General features: G+C 34.3%; 1 protein-coding gene and 1 long non-coding RNA gene across 5 annotated transcripts in view; one reads left to right on the forward strand and one right to left on the reverse strand.

Annotated features, from left to right (window-relative positions):
• The window catches only part of ARAP2 (ArfGAP with RhoGAP domain, ankyrin repeat and PH domain 2), a 134006-nt gene that overhangs the window by 88232 nt on the left and 20824 nt on the right, over positions 1-24950 (forward strand). For all 4 annotated transcript variants that reach the window (XM_046940684.1, XM_046940685.1, XM_426346.8 and 1 more), the window contains 8 exons: positions 4248-4411; positions 6449-6661; positions 7695-7800; positions 8924-9071; positions 9876-9944; positions 15082-15156; positions 16254-16371; positions 20783-20911. In XM_046940684.1, coding sequence (XP_046796640.1) covers positions 4248-4411; positions 6449-6661; positions 7695-7800; positions 8924-9071; positions 9876-9944; positions 15082-15156; positions 16254-16371; positions 20783-20911 — 1022 coding nt within the window. The remainder of the gene's footprint in view (positions 1-4247; positions 4412-6448; positions 6662-7694; positions 7801-8923; positions 9072-9875; positions 9945-15081; positions 15157-16253; positions 16372-20782; positions 20912-24950) is intronic.
• The window catches only part of LOC107053280, a 59150-nt gene that overhangs the window by 5950 nt on the left and 28250 nt on the right, over positions 1-24950 (reverse strand). The gene's annotated exons all lie outside the window — the stretch shown is intronic.

A 24950-nucleotide genomic window follows, 5' to 3' on the forward strand; every position in this document is an offset into this window, starting at 1 on the left:
ATAAAGAATGATTTCTTGCCTCTCTGTTGAGGAAACATAAAAAGCAGATGCCTTTGAAATCTATTTAGAATGAGGGAAAACTGCTGGAGAAAGTTGTTGTACCTTGTTTTCTTTTAATAAATTTTAACTCTTCCTAAAATACTTTTTACATTCCAGAATTTAGTCAGGTGATGTAGATCATAAACAGTTTTTCCTGGTTGTTTTTTCTCTCCAATAAGCATTTTGAAAGATTCAGCACTAAGTATGCTACACAAACCAAGTAGGGAACTAGAGGTATCCAGTGCTCAGGGTGCAGTCCAACAGATGTATACAGGCAGTGCAACTGATTTCATAGATACCAATGCAAAACTTCCAGCTCCAAGTCACGTTTTATTATTTCTTTCACTATAATCTTTTCACTAACAAGTGAAAATAGGTTTTCCCAGAACTGCTTCAGTAGTTCAATGGAAATTATGAACTACTTGAAAATAATTTCAAGAGGAGTACTAGCTGAAGTATGGTAACCATAAATATGTTGAAGTTCTCTTCATTGAAATCTGCATTGATTTTTTTTTTTTTTATATGGCATAACGTTTGCATTATCTTAAGCATTAAAAGCCATATGGATGTATGAGCTTTGGGACAATGATTCTTGGTCAGGTTGTGATTCCAAAATATCCAAGTGTTTATCACAACTGTATGATAGTTCATCTTGTCGCGATAAGAAATTAACTTATGTTGGTGGGAAAAGACTAAATATAAAATCACTTATCTTCAGACACAATTTTTGTACGTGGAAACAAAACCAACTATATTCCTTTTGCACCTTCAAATGCTAGGGAAATTAATATCTCTGAGAAGAAGTCAGTGTCATCTTAATGATATATCAGAGTACCTAGATTTTCCTTTTTTGTCATTTTATATCAGTACTTGTCTAATTTGTTTTGATTAGGTAGGGTCTCTTCCAGTGATAAATCTGTATACTGTGCTACTGGCAACTTTTACATTGATTTATTAGTCATTTAAATCTAGGATAAGTGATATAATCTCAAAAATCACTATGTCAAGAATGAATATGAAGTAAAACAAATAAGACTTATTCCAGATTTAAGGAAAGTTCAAAAATAAATACCACTCAGGAAACCTCGCAACACCTTTTTTTATGTGCAGAATTAAATATTGTCGATGTCCTACCATCTCTTACATAATTTTATTAGAAGGAATTATGAAAATGCCTTGAGAATTTTTCTGCTGAAGCTTATACTATTCTTGTGGTGCTTTTGTTACTGACTTTGCTGTCTAACTTCCCTTATATTAAACATACTCATACCCTCCCGTTCTCCAGCACACCAAATCCAGTCATTGGATTTGATAAATCAGGGAAGATCATACATTAGATGTATCATACACTTTTCTCTTACATAATTTTTTGTTGTTGCTGTGGGTGTAAGGATTAAGTTGTTACAAACAGACTTCTTATTCATGAGTGATTGCTTTAAAAAAAAAAACAGCTACAGAATCATAAAAACTTCAAGTCCTACTGCTGAAATGATTATAATGTAATAAATCCAATTAATTCTAGACTTCTAAATACTTAGTAAATTTATGTTTCTGTTAAATTCATGGGGTACATAAACTGACTGTTTATCTGATCCATAAGTACTCAGAGACAGTTTACAGTTCATTTGGGAAGGCAAGGTGTATAATACTTTCCAGCTTGTATAAAATATAAGACCTCAGAAAGAATACTGCTAGACAATATATAAGATTTTTCTAAATTCTGAAGTGTGAATTCAATTGCTCCCCTTCTTTTGATCCTTTTCTCCTCTGATTTTTACTCTGAAAATAAATGGCAAGATCGTATTTGACATGTTCAGTGACAGAAGACTACTAACTTAGAAATAAGAGGGGGTAATCATACTGTACCGTTGTACACTGCCAAATAGTATCATGAAAGTCTAAACCAGGCTAGTACACTTTCAAAATACCAAAACTGGCGTTTTGGGTTTTTTTTAAAGAAGATATTTGTAGTAGTATGCTTCCTAAATTTTCATAATAATCCTAGATTTTTATAGAATTCTGGAATTGTTTCAAATCTCTAAGATGTTTTGTTTGCATTCTGATGTTTTCAGGAAAGTAAATTAAACCAGGAACACATTCCCTGTTATGACATCCACTGAAATTTTATTGCACTCTGGCTGCTGTTAGAACATATTCTCAAGCCTTTTAGAACTACCTCAAGCTCAGCTGGAAATCATGACTTCTTACGGTGCTGTTTTTTGATGCAATAATCAGATGGTCATTCACCTTCTCATGCGTTCTGCTTTCCTAGTTAAGTGATCTTGATTACTTCCTAGAAGTGGCAAACCATATTCTAGATTCGGTAGTTCTGAAACTTTTTTTTCTTTTTTTGTGATTTATTGAGTAGAAGATAGGAAGATCCATAGAAATTGAGATATTCTTTTCTTGTAGTTTAGGTAATTCATATATCATGAAGGTGGATTGATAGGCATGTGATTTAGACTTTCATATCACTGCATGAAAACATATATATGCCTAGGTTAGCATTAAAGTTCAGTACACTACTCATTGATATGCAGCTGAGCTGCCCACTTTTTTGTTAGAAGTAATATTTTCACTACTTGCTGTTCATAATTCTTTACATTACAGAAAGTATTCTTTTGAGGCTTTAGTTTCTCCTTTTGCATAATACTGTAATGTGAATCCAGCTGTTCTGCAGAGGTGGGGAAAAAGACAGTAATATACATGTATGCCTTATGTTGGGAAGCAACATAAGTCTCTTATTCATAGCCTTAACCTCTACTGATCTGTGAATAATAGTAGTAAAGAAATATTGTAAAATTCATTGGCAGACTCTGTTTCTACTCAAGCTGTTTAATTTCCTCTGTGTATGCTAATGGCAATACTAGAATATGTCAGAGTGATGTGATTTTTTTCGAAGCTGATGTTTGAGAAGTACTTATGTAGGATATCCATTCTGACAGGTCTTCAGAAAATGTTTGAATGTATTGAGTTAGGCACACTCATTCTACTGTAAAAGTTTGAGAGCTTTATGCAAATTACTGATTTTTCTCAATGGAAAACAGTCTGAGTGTTTCTTCTATCCAGGTATGTGTGATTAATATGACTTTCAATGTCAAGGAGTGGAGATTTTTTTAAAAGCGGTCTTCAGGAAGCCAAAATATTTCAGTGTATCTTCCTGTGCTGCTAAGTAGTGACATTGGTACAGTGGATCCTGCGAACACTTCAGATCTTGGGTCTGTGTTTGTACTTTGACTGCATCCTAACCTCCTGTCAAGACAAAGCTAAAATGAATATGTAAAATAAAAAGGTGCAGGAAAAAAAAAAAAAACCCTTTCACTATCATATAAAAAAGCTTTTTTTCCCAGGTAATTAAAAAATAACGTTTGTATTTTGAGGAAAGTAGTATGAATGAATTTCAGAAGAACATTTAAAATTTTCCTAATTAGAAATGCATTAATCTTAAAGAAAATGTAGATTTAGTGATAGATGAAGAGTATGTATATAGAGAAGATTGCTAGGTTAACTTAAAACAATTGTTTGTTTTATGCATGCATATAAGTTAGCATATGCTCTTAAACTGTTCAGTGCTGTAGCTTTCCCCAGAAGCTATCCTGCCAATGGTTTAAAAAACCAACCAACCAAAGAACCCAAAGAGCTTACCGTAGGTTGTTTAAATAAGAAAATCAGAACAGGACCGTACTTTGACGCAAACAGGCAATTAAACAATTGAATTACTATACCTCAACTTTCAGTTACTTCATATATGTTCATTACTTAAACATATAATTTCCCAAGGATGATCCTTTTGATTCCAGGTGAAAGAAGGAAGTTCAGTATGTCTCTTCTATACTATAGAGAAGTGGGGTGAAAAGTAGAAAAGAAGGAAAGTCTGTAAATCTTTTATTTCCTGCTTAGCTGTGACTTGGGCATATGAATGCAGAGTGTCGGAGGAAGACTGAGGGGGAATTATGTTGGTCAGGTCCTTTCAAAGGTCTGTGACAGATCTGTTTGTGGATCCTTGTTTGTTCACTGTGACACTGCTAGCAAAAATGAGCTTGGAAGAAAAGGTGCTGTTAACAGGCCACCACCACAATTCTGTGTTGTAGAAGGTGCCTTAATGTCTTATTCCAGCTATTTCTTCAGACAATCACTACGCTGTTGTAGTAGAATAACCCCATATTTTTCTTTCTTTTTTGCATTCAAAACACTTTTAAACTTTCCAGAACACTGTACATTCATGGCCATACGAAACTGGATTTCATAGTCTGGTATACTGCAATTGAAAAAGCAGCGGGTACAGATGGTAATGCATTGCAAGATCAGCAGCTCAGCAAAAATGATGTTCCTATTATCGTGAACAGCTGTATAGCATTTGTTACACAGTATGGTAAGTACAGTAGGTTTTGTTCAACCTAAGATAATTTGTATAATAGCTAAATCACTACACTTTTAGAACTTATTATTGATTGAGTTTATATACATTACTCAATGTAATGCCATACCTCTTTCTAGCCCCACTGCTCATTAATGTGGTGGTAAAGTACAGTGCCATGTGTCTGAGAATAAACAGTGCATGGAAGCACAACTACAGAAATCCCCTACATGCCCACCACTGTATTTTTAAAATTGACTTATTTGCTTGATATGAGGCATGGGAGACAAAGACTACCTTAATGCAGAACTCTGGTGCCCTGAAAACAATTTATGTGAGGCAAGAACACCTATGACTTGAACTGGTCAGCAGATCCAGGAAATTGATGTTAACTGTGGAACCAAATTCAGTTTTAAGGCTGCTGATTTTTCAGCATAACAGCCTAGGGAGGTATAATGAGTTGCTGTTTGCTTGAGTAAATGTTGCCAGTGTAATTTCTATAGCATTAGATGATATTAAGATTGTCTGTGTCCTTTTCACTGCTGCAAATTAATCAGTTCTCTTGTGAAATGCTAAATACCTATCAACCCTGCACAAATTTATCTTCAGGATAGATATGTCTGTAACCTCTGTCAGTATGAGAAGGCCTAATTTATATTTTATTGATTGAAATCTGACTAGCTTTTAAATGTGGCAACATTTCATTATCATAAATAGTTGTATTTGGGTTACAGGTGTTAGCTTAAACTAAGAAATATTATTTTTTTGCTAAATTATTTCTTCATCATTAGCAATAGAAATTTTTCTAAGTATAATCTACACTGTTTCATGCACTGAAGTGTTGTTTAAACCAGGATAGAGGTGTTCCCAACTTGGAAATATTGCTAACACATGTTCTAAATTAAAATATAATGTCTTAATATGTTGTTTTTTTTAATTAAGTCTTCACTTATATATAGATTTTTTTTCAGCATCAAGTCTTCTGGATGTTATATTATTCACTTGACAGTTGAAAGAGTTATATGTATGTTACTTGTAGACATACATGTTTTTTTTTGTTGTAATGAAGGCTACGTCTTTGGTTATGTCCTACTCGTGACAGACACTATCAGGTCCAACAGCTGTTCCAGATGGTAGCAACACAAAGACAGTATCTAATGGTAGTGCTTGTGGGCATCACAAGAAAAGTGAATTGCAAGACATGATTTCATAGGTTTTGACAGAACACTTCCTTCGACAACTACATAAGGAAGGCGGTGTTTTGTAGATAATGATTTTCTTTTTCATGAAATTTGGAGAAATACAGCAAAATCTTGTACAAAGAGAAATAGTGGAACTGAATCCACATAATATTTCCACAAGTATTAAAAAAAAAAAACAAACAAAATGCTTGACTACTTTCATATGCAGAAATTGAAAGTAGTCTCTGCTGTGTTTTCGACTGATTTTAATTTCATTTTTTAAGTTGGCTTTGATATTTTCAGTCATTTGTTAGTGACTGCATAGTGTCTTCCTTGACTCGAGAAAAATCAGAAAAAAAGTAATTGTTTCTAGTAATCTGGAGCTTTTTGATTGCGAGATATATATCAGGTTGGATGAACACAATAGTCCTTTAAGTCCTAAGTTGAGCTAGTCAGTTGGAGAATAAAATAGTGTGAGTACGGATAACGAATAATGTAACTAATAACTGCATTTGTAGAATCACTACCAGCCATTGAAACTTCTTTCCTGCACTGTGTCTTTTCAGACCATAGATTTGGGAAGTAGTGAAGAGATCTGGGGAGTTGAACTGCATGTGAAACATTTCTGAAGTTGTGGTCCGAGGCTTGTTTTATTTTTATAAGTTATGTATATTACAAATATATAAGGGTATAAGCAGTCTTGTCAGTGTTTCCTCTAACCAAGTATGCAAAAAGTCTGAAAGATTCTAGTAGGAAATGTGATCTGTTTTGCAGCTGGATGCACTTTTCATGTAAGAAGGTTTGGAATTTCTAAAAGAGCATGCAATTTTAGAGATGTTTATTTATTCTGTCCTGCATTTCTGTAACCTAGGTTTAGGTAGCAAGCATATATACCTCAAGAATGGCAATTCATCCAATGTGGCTGAACTGCTGGAAAGTTTCAAAAAGGATGCAAGGAGTGTTAAACTGAGAGCTGGAAAACATCAACTTGAAGATGTGACTGATGTATTGAAAAGCTTTCTTTCTCAAATAGATGATGCAATTCTCACTAAGGAACTCTATCCATTCTGGATCTCTGCATTAGGTAATAAATAACACTCAATACAAGAAAGGTTGTTTGCATGTATTCAACTATGAGAATTTTGTTAAATATTTGCACCATATGCTTAGAGATGCATATGAAAAAACAAGATGGAGCATTGCTTTCTCCATTACAGCATTGAAATAGTATAGGCCCACTGATTGCTTGACTAGGTTTGTCTTTGGAGAGGTATGACTGTGTCTCAGATACTGGATACAATACTGGAATTCCTGTCTGCCGTTGTTCGGCTTTGTACAACTTATTCACTGCCCTTCTCCTTTCTTTTCCTCTTATTAGTCTTTTATTTTTAAAACTTTGAACTACTTTGGACCTGAAGACATATTTCTCCAAATTTAAAAAACAAAAACAACAACAACAACAACAACAAAAACCAGATGGAAAGATATTTTTTTTTTCCCTCTCTGGGTACTCTTGGAAGTATATATTTTACAAGGGCTGCTGTGAAAGTAGTGCCTCCTACTTTATCATCTTGGCTGATGATGCCAGAGGTGGATGCTGGTGGTATGGCAGTAGAGGTTGAGCCTTCCCACCAGTATTTCACTACGTTTTGTCGCCATGTGACAGATGGCAGCAGAGGAGCTCTCTGACAAAATGGTGTCTGACATGGAATTGTGTATGGAGCAAAGGTGTGTCATTTAGTTTCTTCATGCAGAAAAAAAATTGCATCCTTTGACATTCATCAACAATCACTGAACATTTGTGGAGACCAAACAGCGGATCTGAGTGTAGTTAGGCAGCGGGTGGTGTATTTCAGCTGTGCTGATGGTGACAATGGGTCTTTTATGTTGGTGAAGATTTTCATGAGGCCAGTATGCAATCTCTTATTGCTGATGTTCTTTCCTTGAACTAACATACAACAACAGACACTTAATAAATTGTCAATATTGTCTTCACAAAGAAGAGATTGAGTAAATTACAATTTTATATAATGACATGATGCGGACATAGTTAATGAAAATTGTTGATTTTTAGTATGGATTGTTGTTAAGCCTCAGTGATTGTTATTTTCTGGCAGATATGCAAAATGAAAAGGAACGCGTGATGAAGTATGGAGCTTTTATTCGTACGCTTCCACCAGTCAATAAGGCAACTTTGGCTGCTTTAATTGAACATCTTTACAGGTAAATGTAAATAATGCACTGTGGCAGAGAAATTCCTGGGATGTATAATGCCACCATGAATGAAGCGTGGATTGCTTCATCAACTAGTAAGCATCAGGAACTTAACTTGGGATTATTAATAATATTTAATTACCTTTAATTTATAATGTGTTGCATCTTTGGTTATATTTTTAGTAATAGGTAACTATAAATATCAATAGGATGGAAATGTCTTATGGTGGTAGGGGACTGTCAGTATTTGACTCCAAGCAGGGTAATTTTTGATGGAGCTTCTTTAGATGTACTTTTTTTTTTTTTTACCCTACTCTGTTTTCCAGAGAGGTATGGCATTTTTTTCTTGAGATAAAAGATTTTTTGGGTGAAAAGTCCTTCTTCCCAGTTTATACTGAAAATGACAATTTTGAAACTTAGCTATCTATCAGATATGTAATCATTACTTCACTTGGCAACTGTGATAATTATGGAAAATGTTCAAATTATTCCTGGTAAAGTGTTGTTAGTTGAAAATGTGACAAGCCTTTTCTTTTCTGTACTCAGAGTGACTACATAGATGTTATTTAAAAACTGTTTATATAATTACTAAATTGATTGGTACTTTTACTAGGATAAGGATTACATGAAGTATTGTGGTTAATGATTTTTCTAAGCTTATTCAATTCAGCTGTTAATATACCAATTAAAATGTTCTGAAAGTAGTTTGTATACAATTTTATTAACAGGCAAAATTGTTAGCTTACAAAGGAGAACATGTTATGTAAACTACAGTATGAAGACATGGGTCTGAGAATTTCACCACAAGTACAGAAACTAAAGAATTTCTAATTCATTTCCATGCTTTTATTGATCTAAGGTGATTGGTTTGTAGGATATACATAGATCCATAATGTAACAAATAATTTTGATACTGCTCAAGGTGCAGATACAAAGCATATGCTTTCATTTTTGTAATAAGATGCAAGATAAAGAATATAAAGAGGTAAATATAAAGTGCAATAGATTACACTTGGTTTTTCATTCCTTTTTTTTTTTTTTTTCTGAAATGTACTCCGTATTCTTTAGAGGAGCATTGAACAACTAAAGAAATAATGGGATCATCTAAATATATTTATTTTTCCTTCAACAGGGTGCAGAAATGTTCTGAAATCAATCATATGAACCCTCACAACCTAGCCCTGGTGTTTTCTTCTTGCTTATTTCAAACTAAAGGCCAGACTAGTGAAGAAGTCAGTGTAATTGAAGATCTAATTAAAAATTATGTGCAACTTTTTGACGTGGGTATCTTTCTATGAAGTATCTTAATTGCTCTGCTCTTAGACATGCTAATATATAGAAATATCCTTAATGTTAGAGATGATCCTCATGTTGGTTACACTGTCTAAAGATTTGCAGTGCTATTGAACTCTAATTCAGTGGATGTAGTTCAGTGTTTGTTTTAAATTTTATTTCCCAGATGACTTAGCCTGTGAAGGAAAGACTATATTTATAAGAGTAGTGTGAGCTATTTTTTCCCAGGATGTTGCACACTCTTGCTGCTGCTGATTGCTGACAATCTTAAGAAAAGTTTGAGATGATAGCTATTAAAAGTAATACTTCCATTCAGATTTTATAGCGTTAGTCAAAACTGAAGCATAGAAGAATTATATGTTCTTAGTGTTTGAGCTGTGATTGCAGTAAGAATTTTAGAGGAAACAAATTTTGATTCCTTAGGCCTTGAATGAGCATTGAATCCAGCTGGATTGTTAGCAGCAATTCATCTCAGCCATTTTGGTTTAGAGTGTCATTGTACCATTCTGCTTGGCAATTTTTCATGGAGCCCTCTCTCTTCTAATATGTATTCGGTTAAGTTCAGAGTAATGATCCCATCAATAAAATAGTTCTGATGGACAGAACATTTTACATAGTGCTTCCGTAAGAACATGATTACTAGTATTGTTAGCCATTAATAATAAGTACCTATTTTTATATTGTACTTGCATTTATCAGTTTATTGTATTGTAGTGTTTTCTAGTTAATGTTATAATTTTTTATGGTAGTTTGTAATTATTAATTAAATAAAAATGTTTAATTTTAAACAGGTAAATGAAGACCAGGTCAAACAAATGGATATAGAGAACAGTTTTATTACCAGATGGAAAGACACTCAGGTAAGTTGTAAAAGTTAAGTGCTATGCAAATGCTTTGAACAAAGAATGTTTTGTTGTTCATAGGTTTTTATACCCCCTATTTATGTAATGTAATGTAAATTCCTGAGTTTATATAGTGACTAGTGTTGTTAACTGCAGAACTGAGAGAAATAAAAGATGAGGCATGAACTGATAAAGTAGAACGGTTTTTGTAAAGCATACCTTGCAATTATCCCAGTGTTTGGGCCAGAACATAACTTGCAGGTTGTTACATGCTTTTCAGCACTTCATATAGTAGATAGACATTCTGATCATTTCTAAGTATGAAAATGGAGACCAATTTTAAACATATTAAAAACTTTCAATTGTATGTTAATACTTGTATTATTTCATGGCCTTTTGGTACACATAGTCTCTCTCCATTAGAGAGCAACTCTCCCTATGAGCTCAAAGTACTTGAATTGTTCGCCATATCCTTTTTTACAACCATATATGGAGCACAAATATGGTTGGAGAAGCACATTCAAACATGGTTACTTAGTTGAACTGAACTTTGGGAAATGGTATATGAAAACAGGAGATCTTACTATTATCTTCACTTTCAGTTGTAGCTGTAATAACATTTGAATAAATTGTAAGCTAAGAAACAGCAAAGTGATAGTATATTTTGCAGTCAGAGTAGTCTGTGTGTGCAGTCCTCAAAAGTGATAAGTTAGATAAATATGACCAAGGTAGGTGAACCAAGAGAGGTCAAGGGAAGCCAGCATAGGACACTTAGAAGCTTTTTCCAAAATGTAAAGTAATGGAGAAGAATCTTTCAGTAGTGTTGGAGCTTATTAGCCTTTGGAAATGAATGGAAAGTTGCCAGGAAAAAAGATCTATCATGCTTTCTCTGTTGGCTGTCTTCCTTGTTCTGGTAAGTTTTGTGGTACTTTGAAGCCATTAATAATAATAATTTAAAAAAGGGTCTTGCAAATACACACTGAAATAGCATGTTTGGTGCTTTGCTATCTTGAATCTATTTTCACCTTCTATTTCCTTCTTGTCTGGGTCAGAGTGCCATTAAGTTTTCTGATAATGGCCTATTGACAATGTGTATGTAAATCCAGAATGTCTGCTTTCTCCCTTTGGTGGCTGATGACAAATGATTAAGTCACTGGGAAACAGTTTTGAGTTTATTACTAGTAGCTGTTGCAGAATGAAAGCATCTGCCTTGTAATGCCAAGAACATCCTGTGGGTGTTGAATCTTTAATGAAACTTGTTATTTCTGAAGCCTATGAAAAGGACCTTACTGAGATTTAAGAATAAAGTGTTGAAGCTTCAGATTTGCACAGACTTTTAAATACTTTATTTTCTAGACCTTTAGAATCAAGAAATTCTTGTTACAGATTTATTACACAATTTACATTTTCTCAGCTGCTCTGGGAAGCTTTGGTGGTTAAATGTTTGTAATTTGGAGAAATTAAGAAGACCTGAGAGAAGTTCTGTGAGTACATAAGGGGGCAGTGAAAACATTGTAATTAGTTATGGAGAGAAAAGAAGCTGAAGGGAGGTTGAAATTATGAGCAATTTTTTACCAACTGCTAGTAAGGCGATTTGTTCAAACCTGAGGAATATAGAGAAGAACCATATTAACTGGTTTTGTTTGTACTTTTATTAGGGAACTGTGTTGCATTTGTAAGACTGCCTCTTGAGAGAAAAAGAGGCTTGCTTTGTTCTTTTTTTTTTTGTTCTTTTAAGATGCAAGTCTAGGCTTTCTAAAGTTGGTAACATTTTTATTAAAAAACGTCTGGCACCTGAAAACCTGGTCTTAATTTTAAACTGTAGAATAAAACTAGAATCTTCATGAATAAATGAGGCTGGGTGGTTTTCCTGCAAATATCCAGATTGAGAGGCAAAGTTATAGAAAGATAGAATCAGGATTTTAACTGTCCTTATTTTGCTCTAGAACAGTGTCTACCGTTAATAATCAGCTTTCTGAACTGATAGCTAGACCTACTATATTAAAAAAAAAAACCTCAGTCTTGATTCTCATAATACCATGCTAAGCTTTAAATTCTTTATCAAAATATACTGATATCACTTTAAGCTTAAAAATGAAACAAATCCTATTCAAATAAAACCTACCTCATCACAGTATCATCTAGGTTGTAAGAGAATGCTTGAGATTATCCAGTCTAACTCCCATTGCTCAAGCAACATCACTGAGTACAAGTTGCCTAGGACCGTGTATAGTCACAGTTTGTCATCTTTAGCCCAAGCCAGGAGTAAAGGTACTAGCAGAATCTCTTCCTTCAGACTTTCTCTATGGGCTTAACAGTGTGGGAGTCCTGAAGGCTGGAACAATAGAGGCAAAGAAGTTATTGTGCATTCTGGCCTTTTTCATGTTATTTGTCATGAGTTCTCCTTCCCCATTCAGCTGCAGGCCCACATTCTGTAGACTCTAGTCATCAGCATCCAAGTTTTCACTGGGTGGATGTTGATCCCAGTTTATACCAGGAGCTCTTTTTTAATCCTCAGAGGTCTCCTGGCATTCTTGCCTGCCTTCCTTTTTCTCAGGACACACTGCTTCTGGGCTTGGAGGAGGTGGTCCTTGAATACTGAACAGCTTTCTTGGGTCCCCCTTCCCTCCAGGGCTTTCTCCCACATCACCCTGCCAAGCAGGTCCCTGAAGAGTTTGAAGTCTGCTCTTCTGAAATCCCAGGTAGCAAGCTTGCTGCTAAGTGCTTCTGAAAAATCTTGACCTTCCTCTTTGCTGTATTTTACATTTATGACTTCTGTAATGTGTCATAATTTCAGAAGACTAAGTTATATGCATGCCTACATTGAATTTTTTTTTCCAGGATTGGCCGTATAATATTTTAAACCTCTGCTGTTTAAAGGAGAGTACTTAGTATCTGATACCTTCATCAATGCTATATGAAGAATAGCCAGACCCAACCAGTTGTGTAATGAACTGTACTTGTCATACAGATCAGAAAGAGGATAAAAATCTTTGGAATAGAATGGCGAGTTAGAGTGGTCTTACAGATGTCTTTCATTATTTCAGTGAAAGAAGGGAGTATACTGAAACATACTGTTATCAGCTGCTTTATTCCTCTTAGTTGTTAGCTGCCATTTTATAACCCGTGGGCAGTTTTCAAGGCTCTGCACGGCTTGCCTGTGCAGGTCGTGTAGTGTGGAGGTTGGATTTCAGGCTCGTGCAGGACAGCTAGCTCTAGGTGAACTTTTAAGTATAGACATCCAACTGCTGTTAAAACTGATGTCTTGTTGCAGACAGTAACTTAACAGTGTGGGTGGTTGGCAATCCTTTACATTTTAACATTTGATGGTCTGGCATTATTGCATCTAAATGTATTTATGTTTGCAGGGAAAATCAGTGATGCAAATACTTAATATATTTGATTATATTGGTTTCTATAGTAGAATTATCTCCACGTTGGTGATACAGTGTGTTCAGAGAATGACTGAACCAAATTTCTGCTCAAGGCCTGAAAGTTCTTACATCTGAAATGTCACTGCATCTCCTTTCCAGGTGGTACTTCATTAGCTGCTCTTCATTTTCTGTCCACTATGTACTTAGGCCAGCTGTTTCTGTTTGCAGCTGTAATTTACAGTACCTTTTCTCTCCATACGGTTGTTTACATGAGCCCAGTGGAAATCAAATGTCAACTTCATTCTTTTTTTCAACCTTTTTCTGTAATATCATCTGAAAAGCAAATTTTAAAACTAAATGAGCTTTTTTGAGTCTGTGCCACTATAATTAGGAAGCTTTCTTCAAAGTAGCTTTTTAATGTTTTTTGTCACAAATGTTTCCATTAGTTTTCTATTCTCAGAGGCTAAACTAACTTTAAAGTCGCCATTTTCCAGAATGTTAATGTTCTTTAAAATTGAGTGGTGCCATTTATTTTTCTGTGGAAATGTACCTTCTGTAAATTAGTCAAAATATATCCCAAAGCCTGCCTGTTTTTATTTTCTCCATAACTTATTCAGTACATGATGCAGGTTTTTTTTTTTTAGCTTCTATCTTCAACATCGTTATGAATACTCTTAGAATTGACACAAATTGGTATTAAAGAATTAATGATCAAATTAACATTATATTGGTAATATTAGTAAAATGATATGCTTGCTGAAAGGCTCTATTAGCTACGTTAGTTTTTCTTCCCATGCTCTAATCATCATCCTTTTTTTTTTTTTAAGTATTTTTAGTACTGTGATGAATTACAGTCTTTTGAAGGTGCTTATGATTATATTGCAAGGGAACATGAGCAGGCAAAGAGCTAGACATTTTTAACTACAGAAAATTAATTTATCATCCAAGAAGGTAGTCTTATTGCCATAGATGAGCAACCTGGTAATAAGAGAAAATACTGAATTTCTTTCATAAATCAACTTTTTCTCCTTAATTGTAAAATGCTGGATTTTCTGATGTCTCTATTTCTTTGTAAGATTCGTGTTATTACACATTCTTTGATTGCATTTGTTGCTACTGGGTGTATTAAACTATTATGTGTTATGTCATACACTTGCTTTATGTAATTATTGCATAACAGCTGCTTAATGTAAAAGTTTGGATATTTGGTCCAAAAAGAGAAAACTTTAATAGAGATTGATACCAAGAATGTGTATTTTGATTCCCCTGTGTAAGTATGTAATGACATGTATTCGTTGTAAATAATGATAACTGTAGACTTCATGGTAATGAGTTCTGATTATCTGAATTTGTGCAAATGGGTTTAGGAATGAAATATCCTGGTATTAGTAACTTTTCTTGTCATTTTTAACAGATTAATTTTATTTTGGAACTGCTTCCCATCCTTTCCCATGGTCTTAAGTTCTGTTTATCTGTTTTGGTAATGAAGTGAGCCTGGCTAAAATTTGTTTTTAAATGTGATTAAATTGGGTTTAGTTGGAGTTTGGATTTTTCCTTTGAATCTGAAAATATGATTTCTTTCATTTCACTAATGAATGTAGTACAGATTTTTCCACTAGACTCAACTTCGGGAGTCTTTTTATAGATAAGGGGTGTAGGGAAGATTTACATTCGATAACTGCTAGCACATCTACTAAGTAATCAATGCACTTTCCCAATTTAAAAGGATATTGAATATTTATATTCTGACTTATTTTAATTGTCACTGTGTATTATTTTAGGTTTCCCAGGCTGGAGATTTGCTGATTGAAGTTTATGTAGAAAGAAAGGAGCCAGACTGTAGTATTATAATCAGGGTGAGTGTATAAAAGTGATTTTTACCAAACACTTTCTCATACTGCCTTCAAAATTTGTTTTTGTACATGCGTGTATAGTTACATTAAAAAGGTATGAATTTATATCTATCACTAATCTTTTAAGAATCTTTTTTTATTTAATTTATTGCCTAAATTTTCTTAAGATTTATTATGCATTTTTAAAGAAAATGTTATCGTACAGTTTTAAAGCAGGCATATTCTCCTCTGGTTATACTGCAGTATACAGCGGTACAAATTCTCACAGCTCTAAGCCTTCAGCACAGAAGAAAATTAACAAGTATACAGTGAATACTGGTTTTATTCAGTACTAAAAGACCATTTAAATTACCATCCTGATGGGTTTTTTGTTTGGTTGGTTGTTCTGTTTGTTTGTTTTTTGTTTTTTTTTTTTTTGCTGGTGACTATCTGCCTTGCTTGAGTGCTGAGAAACCAAAGCTTACTACTTAATGTAATTGAGATTTTTCAGTCTGACGTTTGACAGAATAATTTAAATGCACTCATGTCCATTTAGTAGTATTCTATTGTTTGGATGCTGTTAGATACAGTTAAATGAAAGTAGAGCAATATCTTCCCTTGCTCTTCCAACTGCTGTGAGATTTTCACTTCTTATTTCCATTTTCTTCAGCACATGACTCTCAAATTTATATGTATATACTGCATGATATACATATGTACAACATTTATGTATGCAAACACATCAAAAGACTGCATTTTTGTGAGTTTTGTTTTAATTACTACATTACTAACATAATTTTAATTTTTTTTACTAACCATTATTTCCATTCTTTCCATACTTAAAAAAAAAAAACAAAAACAAAAACAAAAAAAAACCAAGTACTCTAGTTATGTTTTTTTTATTTTTAAAGAGTGGAGAAAATGAGTTTAAAGTGATGAAAATGATACCAGTTTCATGGTACAAAATATAGAAGGCATCCTGTAGTCTTAAAAAAAGACATGAATTTCCAACTCTTTGTATCTGTGTTTTTTTCTTCAGCAAATTGTGAGGGAGATTTGAAGGGAAAACTCAGAAAATGGTAATTTTTATGCATTATAAATTGATTTAATTTGTGTTACAGGTATCGCCTTTGACAGAAGCAGAAGAATTAACTAATGATATTTTAGGAATAAAAAACATTACTCCCAACAAAGATGATATCTGGGCCACTTTTGAAGTACTTGAAAATGGAGAACTAGGTTAGTGATGCATATTCATTAAATTTTTAATATCTTTCAATATACAATCAAAAGGTTAAAGAGTTATTAAACTTTTTTATAATTAGAGATATTATTATTTACTTTATTAGAGATACTTCAAATAGCAAGGTAACAGTTTTTCTTTTATTATTAAGGCATCTTATTCTAATGAATTCTCACTAATGTCATCTAATTTTAAAAATGCATATGTACCTGAGGGACAGAAACATGCTTTTAGCAAAAATCAACCTCTATTAGCACTTCACACTAAGTTGCTTTTAGTATAATTTCTATGCTACAGAAGTGGACTGTGGAGTAATTTAATTCTGCACTGGAGATAGCTATTTTCAGAGTTCAGAAAAAGATATAAAAATAGGAAAAAAAAAAAACAACCCTAAGATTGAGTATTTTTGTTGTTCTTGATCTCCATACCTACTTACTAGTAAATCTAAAGAGATATTAATATTCTTGGTGCACTCAGTCTTGATGTTGGCTGAGTGTGTCGACAGTTTATGGGCTGGTCCAGCCCGGTTCCGTGACTACTGGGGCGGAGGGATTTTTTTTGCAAAATCTGCCCCTCCGGAAAAGGGAAACAGCCCTTCCCCTTCTCCCCCCCATTAAAAAAAAATAAATAAATAATTGAAAAAAACAGAGGCAATGATCTGAGGAGAAACAAACTAATTTACTAAATATAGCATCAGAATGCACGATAACACACTATAATACAATATAATTCAATATAATTGTTAATACAATCAAATATAATTGAGAGAAGGATGGTCTGGGAGCTAAAGGCCTTACACTAATACTGAAGCCTTGCGTGCAGTCAGGAGCAGCAGCGAGATGATCCGAAAGCAAGCACGACGAGACGAGAAGAAGGGCCTGGTCAGGTGACCTACAGGCCTTATATCTGTTCCCCTGAGCAGGAATGATAACAGTACTCAAACAGTCTTCTGGGGAACGTAGTTCTTCTTCTCTTCTGGACAATACCCGGAACTAGAGCATTTGCTCTTTAACTCTCACTACACTACATGATGTTGTGATGTGGAATACCGATAACCAAAAATCATAAAACCATGACACAGTGTCAATAATGAGAATGAAAATGTATTCTCTATTTTTTCAACTGAATGATCCTGGCATCTCCTTGCACCTTACAGTCTTGTGGTGTGCTATGTAGACTTGTAACACAGAATTCATTTAATTATTCATATATGTGGGTGTCAACTGACAGAATGCTAGCATCTATTATCTTTGGAAATGTCCTCGTGATTCCTATGAGACCCCCTAGAAATCTTATTTATTTTAACTGAGTAACGGGAAAAAAACTGAAAAGGGAGTTTTATTTTCTTAAACTTGCTGTGTAACACTTATAAACAAATGAAAACTAAAGGAGATATGGCCAAGAGAAGCTATAGGAAAGTACAACAGACCTTTTGGCAGATTCTTGAGGTATTTGCATGTAGCAATCAGCAGTTTCGTGTAGGCTAATAAGATATTCTAAGCTAATATCTTTTCAAGATTGGCAAAGTTAAGCTTACAGAGAGACTCTGCAGGCGGTATATAGGACTGTCAATGTTGGTAAGGTATTAGTATATCCCACTGAAATAAAAGAGATTTATGAAGCAAAGTAGAAAATGACTAATACTAAATACTAAAAATGAAACAAACAAAATATATAGCAAAATCAAAGTCCTAATTCAGCACCTCCCACCAGTCTAAATTCTGTGTTGATGGTTGATGAAGTGTCGTCCTTATGGCCTTTGTGGCAGGATCTGTGCATCATGACAGGAAAATGAAATAAAGTTGAAAAAATAATGCCAGTAGTAAGAGGTACTGATTCAGGGTTCTATGGCTGAAGCTACTAGATTTTCAAAAGGCTGAAAAAGAAATGAACTAACAGAGAAAGATAGCTCCTTGCAATCTTTGATTCAAATATGGCACTAAAGAATGAAAACAATCTTTCCTACTTCAAGTTTCTCTTGTGACATTCATCATTTCATTGAGTGTTACATAATCAAAGGCATTTACAAGTAATTTAAATTTTTGACATGACATGAAAAAACAATATTTGCTTATTTTACTCAAATGTACATCAATTACCATAGTGTCTTTTTGACAGAAATTCATTTTCTGCTTGATTTCCTGCCATAGTCTGGTACCTGTCCAGTACGTGGTGATATTTGGTTCGTTTCACTCACTTTCAGAAAACTTCAGGATTTACTTTACTTTAGTTTTCCTGAAATGTCTTTTAAGATATACTGCCCTGAAGATGAACCCTGAGAATTCAAGAAAATTAGATTCTTGTATTTTCTAAAAAGTAATTTTCTCCTGATATTTATTGCAATTTAAGACTAAAATGACTTATTTGAGATATTTACTAGCATATGATGACCTAAGTAAAAGGGTAATTGGATGCATGTGTTGACTGCTTGCTGTTCAAAATACTGAAATTGCAGTATTAAAAATCAACTAAATTATTTGCATATAGAAAACGTGAAATAATTGATAATTTTATCTAACCTAAGGCGGAAAGTTCAGTATCATATGCTTTTATAAAATAGGGCGTATATTTCTTTTAGTAATTTGTACTTGATGGATAGCTTGTAAATGAGGTGGGTTGCCAGTAAAGTAGCTAATGCATTTCAGCATCATGATTTATGTACTGTGTAATCTACGATGACAGATGGTCTGAAATGTAACTATAAATAAAACAGTAGGTGTTTACTCTGGGAATGCTGGTGTTCTAGGAAGTTGTGGTGATTTGCCAGTGTTTCCTGCTGCCTTTGATTTGCAAAGTTACTCTCCTTAAAATTGATTTTTCCTCTTTTGTACAAAGGCAACAAGTTGTTCTGACTTCAGCACATCAAAGAGTTGACTGTTTCCCAAATGTTGAAAGGAAATTAAAAAGTTGGACCATTTAAAACAAAAGGGCCAGAAGTAATGGAGTTATGTGGTTGCTGAGAAAGTATTTTTGTTTGACTGTTTTGTTTTTAAGTCTGCTTACTAAAACGTTGATATAAGTGGTATAACAAATATAGTTAAGCCGTTTAAAATTGCCTTGTATGTGGCTGATGCATTCTAGAGCTCTGGTGTTTGGGTAAATATTTTGCTAGAATGTAGTGCTGGACAGCCCCAAAGCAGCTAGTGACATTTCATACTCATCCATGCTATCGGAAGTGATAAAAGAGATTATGGCACCATACTTTTCCTCTTGGCTACGAGGAGATACAGGGCTAGACTGCTTGACTCTACACAATAATGTCACACAGGTGTGCTTTTCCAGGAATTGCATTCAGGTCTTCTCAGGGCTTCATCCACATTAGATGTGAGAAAGTGAGAGGTTAGAACTAGTGGAAAAATCTGCCTTTGGAGTGAAAAGGACTCTTGCATCCACTGCTTTAAGTTGTGTCTTGCAAAGCCGTTGTCAAGTCTGTGCTTTCCATAGATTATATTCTGTGCGTACTGCTTGCAAGCTTGGGTGTGTGCATGGAGGAGCAGTTAGTTACAGAGTGGTATGGTAGAGAGGGATATTCTGTTGTGCGGCTCCCCTCCATCTGCATCAATGTGTACAGTGTGATACGTGAGGCTGCACTGCAGTGTGTATCATGTTCACATTCCTGCTTGATCTGGTAATGCAAGTTTAGGGACTATTTGCAAAGTGTTTACAACTTAAATTTGGTATATGAACTGGAGTTTTGTATAGAGTACTGGTTGGGCTTATGTGTCACTGAGGTGTTTCTATGAAAGGGTCTCAAAGTTACTCTTTTTGGGTGGATCTTACAACAATTGTATGTCTCAGCAATCCAAGTCTCTCAGAAAGGGAGAAAACTCTGTTAAGACCTGTTGCTTTTCCTTTCCTGTTAAAGGAATGGAGCAAAACTAAGTGTCTGTCTCAATCTGCTTTGATTGTTAACACACAGTGTAGTCTATGTTGGTATTTTAATTTATTTTTTTCCTCTGTGCTCCGAATACTCTGTTTTTTTCAATTGCAGAACATTGAGAACTGTGACAATTCATTTTTGTATAAAGCCCAGTATAGTTGTGGCTCTCGGTACTGCCTTTGTGTTTATATATGCCCTGTGATAGTATATAACCTTTGCATTTGTTTGAAAGCAGTATTTTAGCATCTTTACTTGAAGGAAAGACTAACAACTAAATAGAAAAGAATTGCTGAACATTTGACTTTTACTTGTTCAATTTAGTATTCATTATGTATGCAGATCTGGCCAGCAAAGGTCTTGCTCCAGAAAGTCAATGAAGTGCTTAATTGTCTTATTTTGAAAGCAGTGTTTTTTCTCCTGTAGCTTAAACTGAATGAGGCAAACAGTGAATTTGTAACTTCTAAGGGCCTACAATTCTCGTTTTCTTATTTAAACTTTTTTTTTTTTTTTTCCTGGAAACTCTCCAGAACGTCCACTGCATTACACAGAGAATGTTCTAGAACAGGTTCTTCACTGGAGTTCACTACCAGAGCCTGGCACTGCATATCTGATAATAAAGAGATTTTTAACAGCAGACATGATGAAACTCTACAATGGTATGTATTTTTTTTTTAATTGGATATCATTGTGTCCCTACAGGAAATGGCAATTCCTTTATAGTTATTTCATTGAAGCAAAACTTCCCAGAACATCTAAATTACCAGTATATCATAAAAGCTTGTGCTTCACTAAGAGTTGTACTGAGCTCCTTTTAAAACACAGGACCAAAACCATACGTCATTTCTACAAATAACGTATGCCATGTGAACATATATGTAAACAGAAATCATACATTCAGCTCACAATTTGTGAACATGTTCACAGTCCTTCCACGTAAATACTCAACTTGCTCTCTGTTGGTGGACTAGATACATGCATATATACATAGTGTGTGTGCATGTTATATATTAAACATAATTATTTCTATTATATAATCTGATGCCTCCAAACTAATTTGAGGGACGTAAGCAACTAAATGACTTTTGTACAGCATGTGGCTGTTTGAAAGGATGAAGAACTCAGACCTGACACTTGAAAGGAAACACAGCTCAAATGTAAACCCTGTTTTTCTACTTCATAAGCTACCCAGTCATACCTTATTATTATTATTATTTGCTCTATACCTGGAGTTAGATCTCCCATCTAAAAACATACAGCATTTAATTTGAGGGAAACAGTTCAGAGGCACAAAAATGACTATCCTGTTTTCAAGCAGTTAAAATTTGTATGCTGTCAGTTAAGCATGTAATGTTCCCCCATAAAAAGAAATATTAATTTTTCCATCAGTCTGTCTGTTATGTCTTGACTTCAGGAAGTAAAAGTTATGCTGTTATGCTTATTCTTCTGAAAGTAATAGCCTTCTCTCATGATTCTTTATTCCACAGACATGAACAAACCTTAACAAGTGTGTTATTCATGGCTTTTATATTGGAGTTTCACTATCTTTAAACATGTTGCAGTTGATAGTGAATAGGGTGAAATGGCCTACTTCATTAAAAGCTTGATATATGAACTCCCATCACCTCACTATGTGTTGAGGAATAATCAGAAAAAAAGGAATGGTTCGCAAGGAATGTGTGTGAACCACTGTTCCGAGAAACACGTAAGGATGAGGCTAGTGTCTGAAGTTCAATTTACAAAACGTAGTACTATCTAAAGGGGAGAGCTGACATTTGCCCACCTTCTTTTCCTCCTGCTTTCTATACCCATTTGCTCCCCCAGTCCATCACAGTAATTGAGTTTGAATCAATTCTTTTCAGTTTGACCTTAGTCCAGACACACTGGCTTTTGATGACTGAATGTTTACATTTATTGCTTCCTTTTTCTTGTGTTAAAACAATTAGAACTACATTTATTAAATTTCTGCCATATTGCAAACTTCCAGTATTGATCTCAGAGTAACATGATGTACAACAAACGTTTTCTTGAATATGGAATCGCTATTCTAGGGAGCTTTTACATTGTGAACAAATTTTAATTTCTAAAGCTTTCGTTTTTATAACTGCTTCTTGCCATGGGAAAACAAAAATGTTTAAAATACAAATAGTTCTATAATGATTATATCTTGTAGAGGTTCTGAGTCTAGTTTCTAAATTTGCACTGAAATATTTGCAATAATGAGCAGCTAATGCACAAATTGACTAGCTTCAGCAAGACGATGCATGTATTGTGTATGCAAAATTGCCTAGAAGATCTGAATCAACTGTCCTCATTTTGTAGTTGTAGAAATTTACATGTTTATTGTTTCTATTTCTAGTCTTGTACCTGTACATGCTGAAAACATATAATCATCTATTTCAAGGCTAAAAGACATCTTTAGATCAGCATTGAACTTCCATCACTAGATAGATACTGTGAAAATGAGAAAAGAACAGGATTAAGCCACTGGGGAAACACCTTCAGTTTCCAGAGGCAGGCAGATGTTGTGGTTGTGCTGGAGCTCTTCATCCCAAAGTACATAAGAAATATCTGTTGGCCAGGAGGGAGGATGGTCTTGTCACTCTTTTACCCTCTTTTATGTAGATATTTTCTCATCACCAACTGAGCAGTTGGACTGAGTCCAGATGTTCAACTGCTTGTATTTATAGTGTGGTTTTTAGCAGTGGATTCAGCACATATAGATGGACTACTGAGTTGACGGTTTTTCATTAAAATTCATAGGGCTGTGATCATATTTACATTTATAATTGAATTTGAATTTTCTTCTGTGATTTGTATTAGAATCTTACATACTAAATTATGATACTTCTGACCTTTTTTTTCTGTTAACATTATTTCAGAATTTCATGCCATCAGCATTTTTCTTAGTCCAGAGGCATTAATGATATTTAAAATAATGTTAGTTCAATAGTGAGCCTAGAGAAACAACTCTTTCAGCCTCATTTTGTTCTGGCAACTTATCAGGGCCTTTCCTGTCAGTGAAACTTTTACCATGTTCCCTATATATATAGTATACTTAGTCCTTTTTCATAACTCTTTCACTTATTTTCTCAATCTTAAGCTAATTTCTCATGTTCTGCAGTATCAAATATTGCACTGAGGTATAGATTAACTTTTTTTTTCCTGTTTAGAGATCAATTTTTCTTTTCAAGGAAAAGAAATGGTTTATTCTTATTGATATGTTTCAAAATTGTTGTGAATTTTACACTTTCCTCCAAATCTTTAGTTATTCTCTCGCAGCAATTTATTCTGTAGCTTTTGATTACTGTTGCAGAAGCACTGTCTTTGAAGTGCTGTTCAGCAGGGCAGGGTGTGTACTGTGTTTTGGTATGAGAGATACTCAGTACTGCATGGTTCTATTTCAAGACCCTTTATCTTCTCCTTACCTGAACTTTTCCCATATTAAAGATGGATTTGTTAGAAAAATGTGAGGGAATAGATTCACTATAAAGTGTGTATATATGTACTTGATTTTTTTTTTTCCCCCAGTAGAGAGTTGTATAATTCCAGCAGGAAGTGTGGATATCTGAGAACCAGGGGCTATTATTCAGGTGGATTCTTTGAAACACAAACTTCTATACTGAATGTGAATCAACCCTGAATGGATTAAGTGCCTCCAGTTCCTAGTAGCTGCAAAGTTCTGGAAAGCTTCACGTTCTTTACAAAATTTATATCTGAAAAATAGATAGGACACACACTGATCATTTTAGATTTGCGTGTGGAATACTCGCTTCTAAGGAATACAGAAAATCATAAATCAGAGGAATATTTTCTTCCTCTTTCAGGCTTTTTAAAGATCTTTGCAAGATTGAGTGTTCTTAGATTTGCTAAGGTAGGAATGCTGCAAAGTTTAGAAAGCGGGGGTTTTCTTGGTCATTTTGAGAGCTGTGTGTAGAAATATAAAATATTCCAATTGGTACAGTGTTCTGCTTCTCTCACTTGGTATATTTAAAAAAAAGTCTGTGTTGGTGTGGATAAGGACTCATATTCTGCTCTGAACATGAAACAAATACTGATAGTGGCAGAGAGGAAATATGCTCACGTTTGTGGTTTTTTTTAATTGTATGTTTGCACAGAGAGCTGAGGAAATCAGGCTTTTGATTTTATTTTTGCATTAGATTCTGTCGTAAGCTAAAGAAAATAGTGGGAAATTTTATGTTGAGATTTTCTTTTAAAGGCAAGCATGCTAATTAGAATATAGCTGATAAAAATTAAAGAAGTTGCATACCTTTTAAAATTTCTATTGTATTTCTAAAGTATCTCTAAACTCCAGTTTGTTGTAAGATATAATGCAAGAAGGAAATAGATTCACAGGTTTTAATTATCTTTTTGTGAATAGAGTTAGTAAGAGGAATAATTTTATTCACTCCTTGAACAGCTGGTTTTCAGCTGGTAGGAAAGATGGGATTGAGATACAGTTTTTCAGGTTCGTCCCAAAGTCTCACTACGCTGTAGGAATGGCAACAGAATCTGAGTTTTGTAATATAATCTGTTATTTTTTTACATGCACTTTAAAGTGCATTTGTGTAATCAGATGTCTGAGTCTGGATGTTACCTATTTACTTTTTGTGCATGCACAAGTGTGCATATAAAACTGTATTTAGTACATATCTCACTATTAGAATGTTGTGGTCCTTCCTAAATAATCGTGTGGAA

The sequence above is a fragment of the Gallus gallus genome, chromosome 4 (genome assembly GCF_016699485.2).
Source record: "Gallus gallus isolate bGalGal1 chromosome 4, bGalGal1.mat.broiler.GRCg7b, whole genome shotgun sequence".
NCBI classification, from domain to species: Eukaryota; Metazoa; Chordata; class Aves; order Galliformes; family Phasianidae; genus Gallus; species Gallus gallus.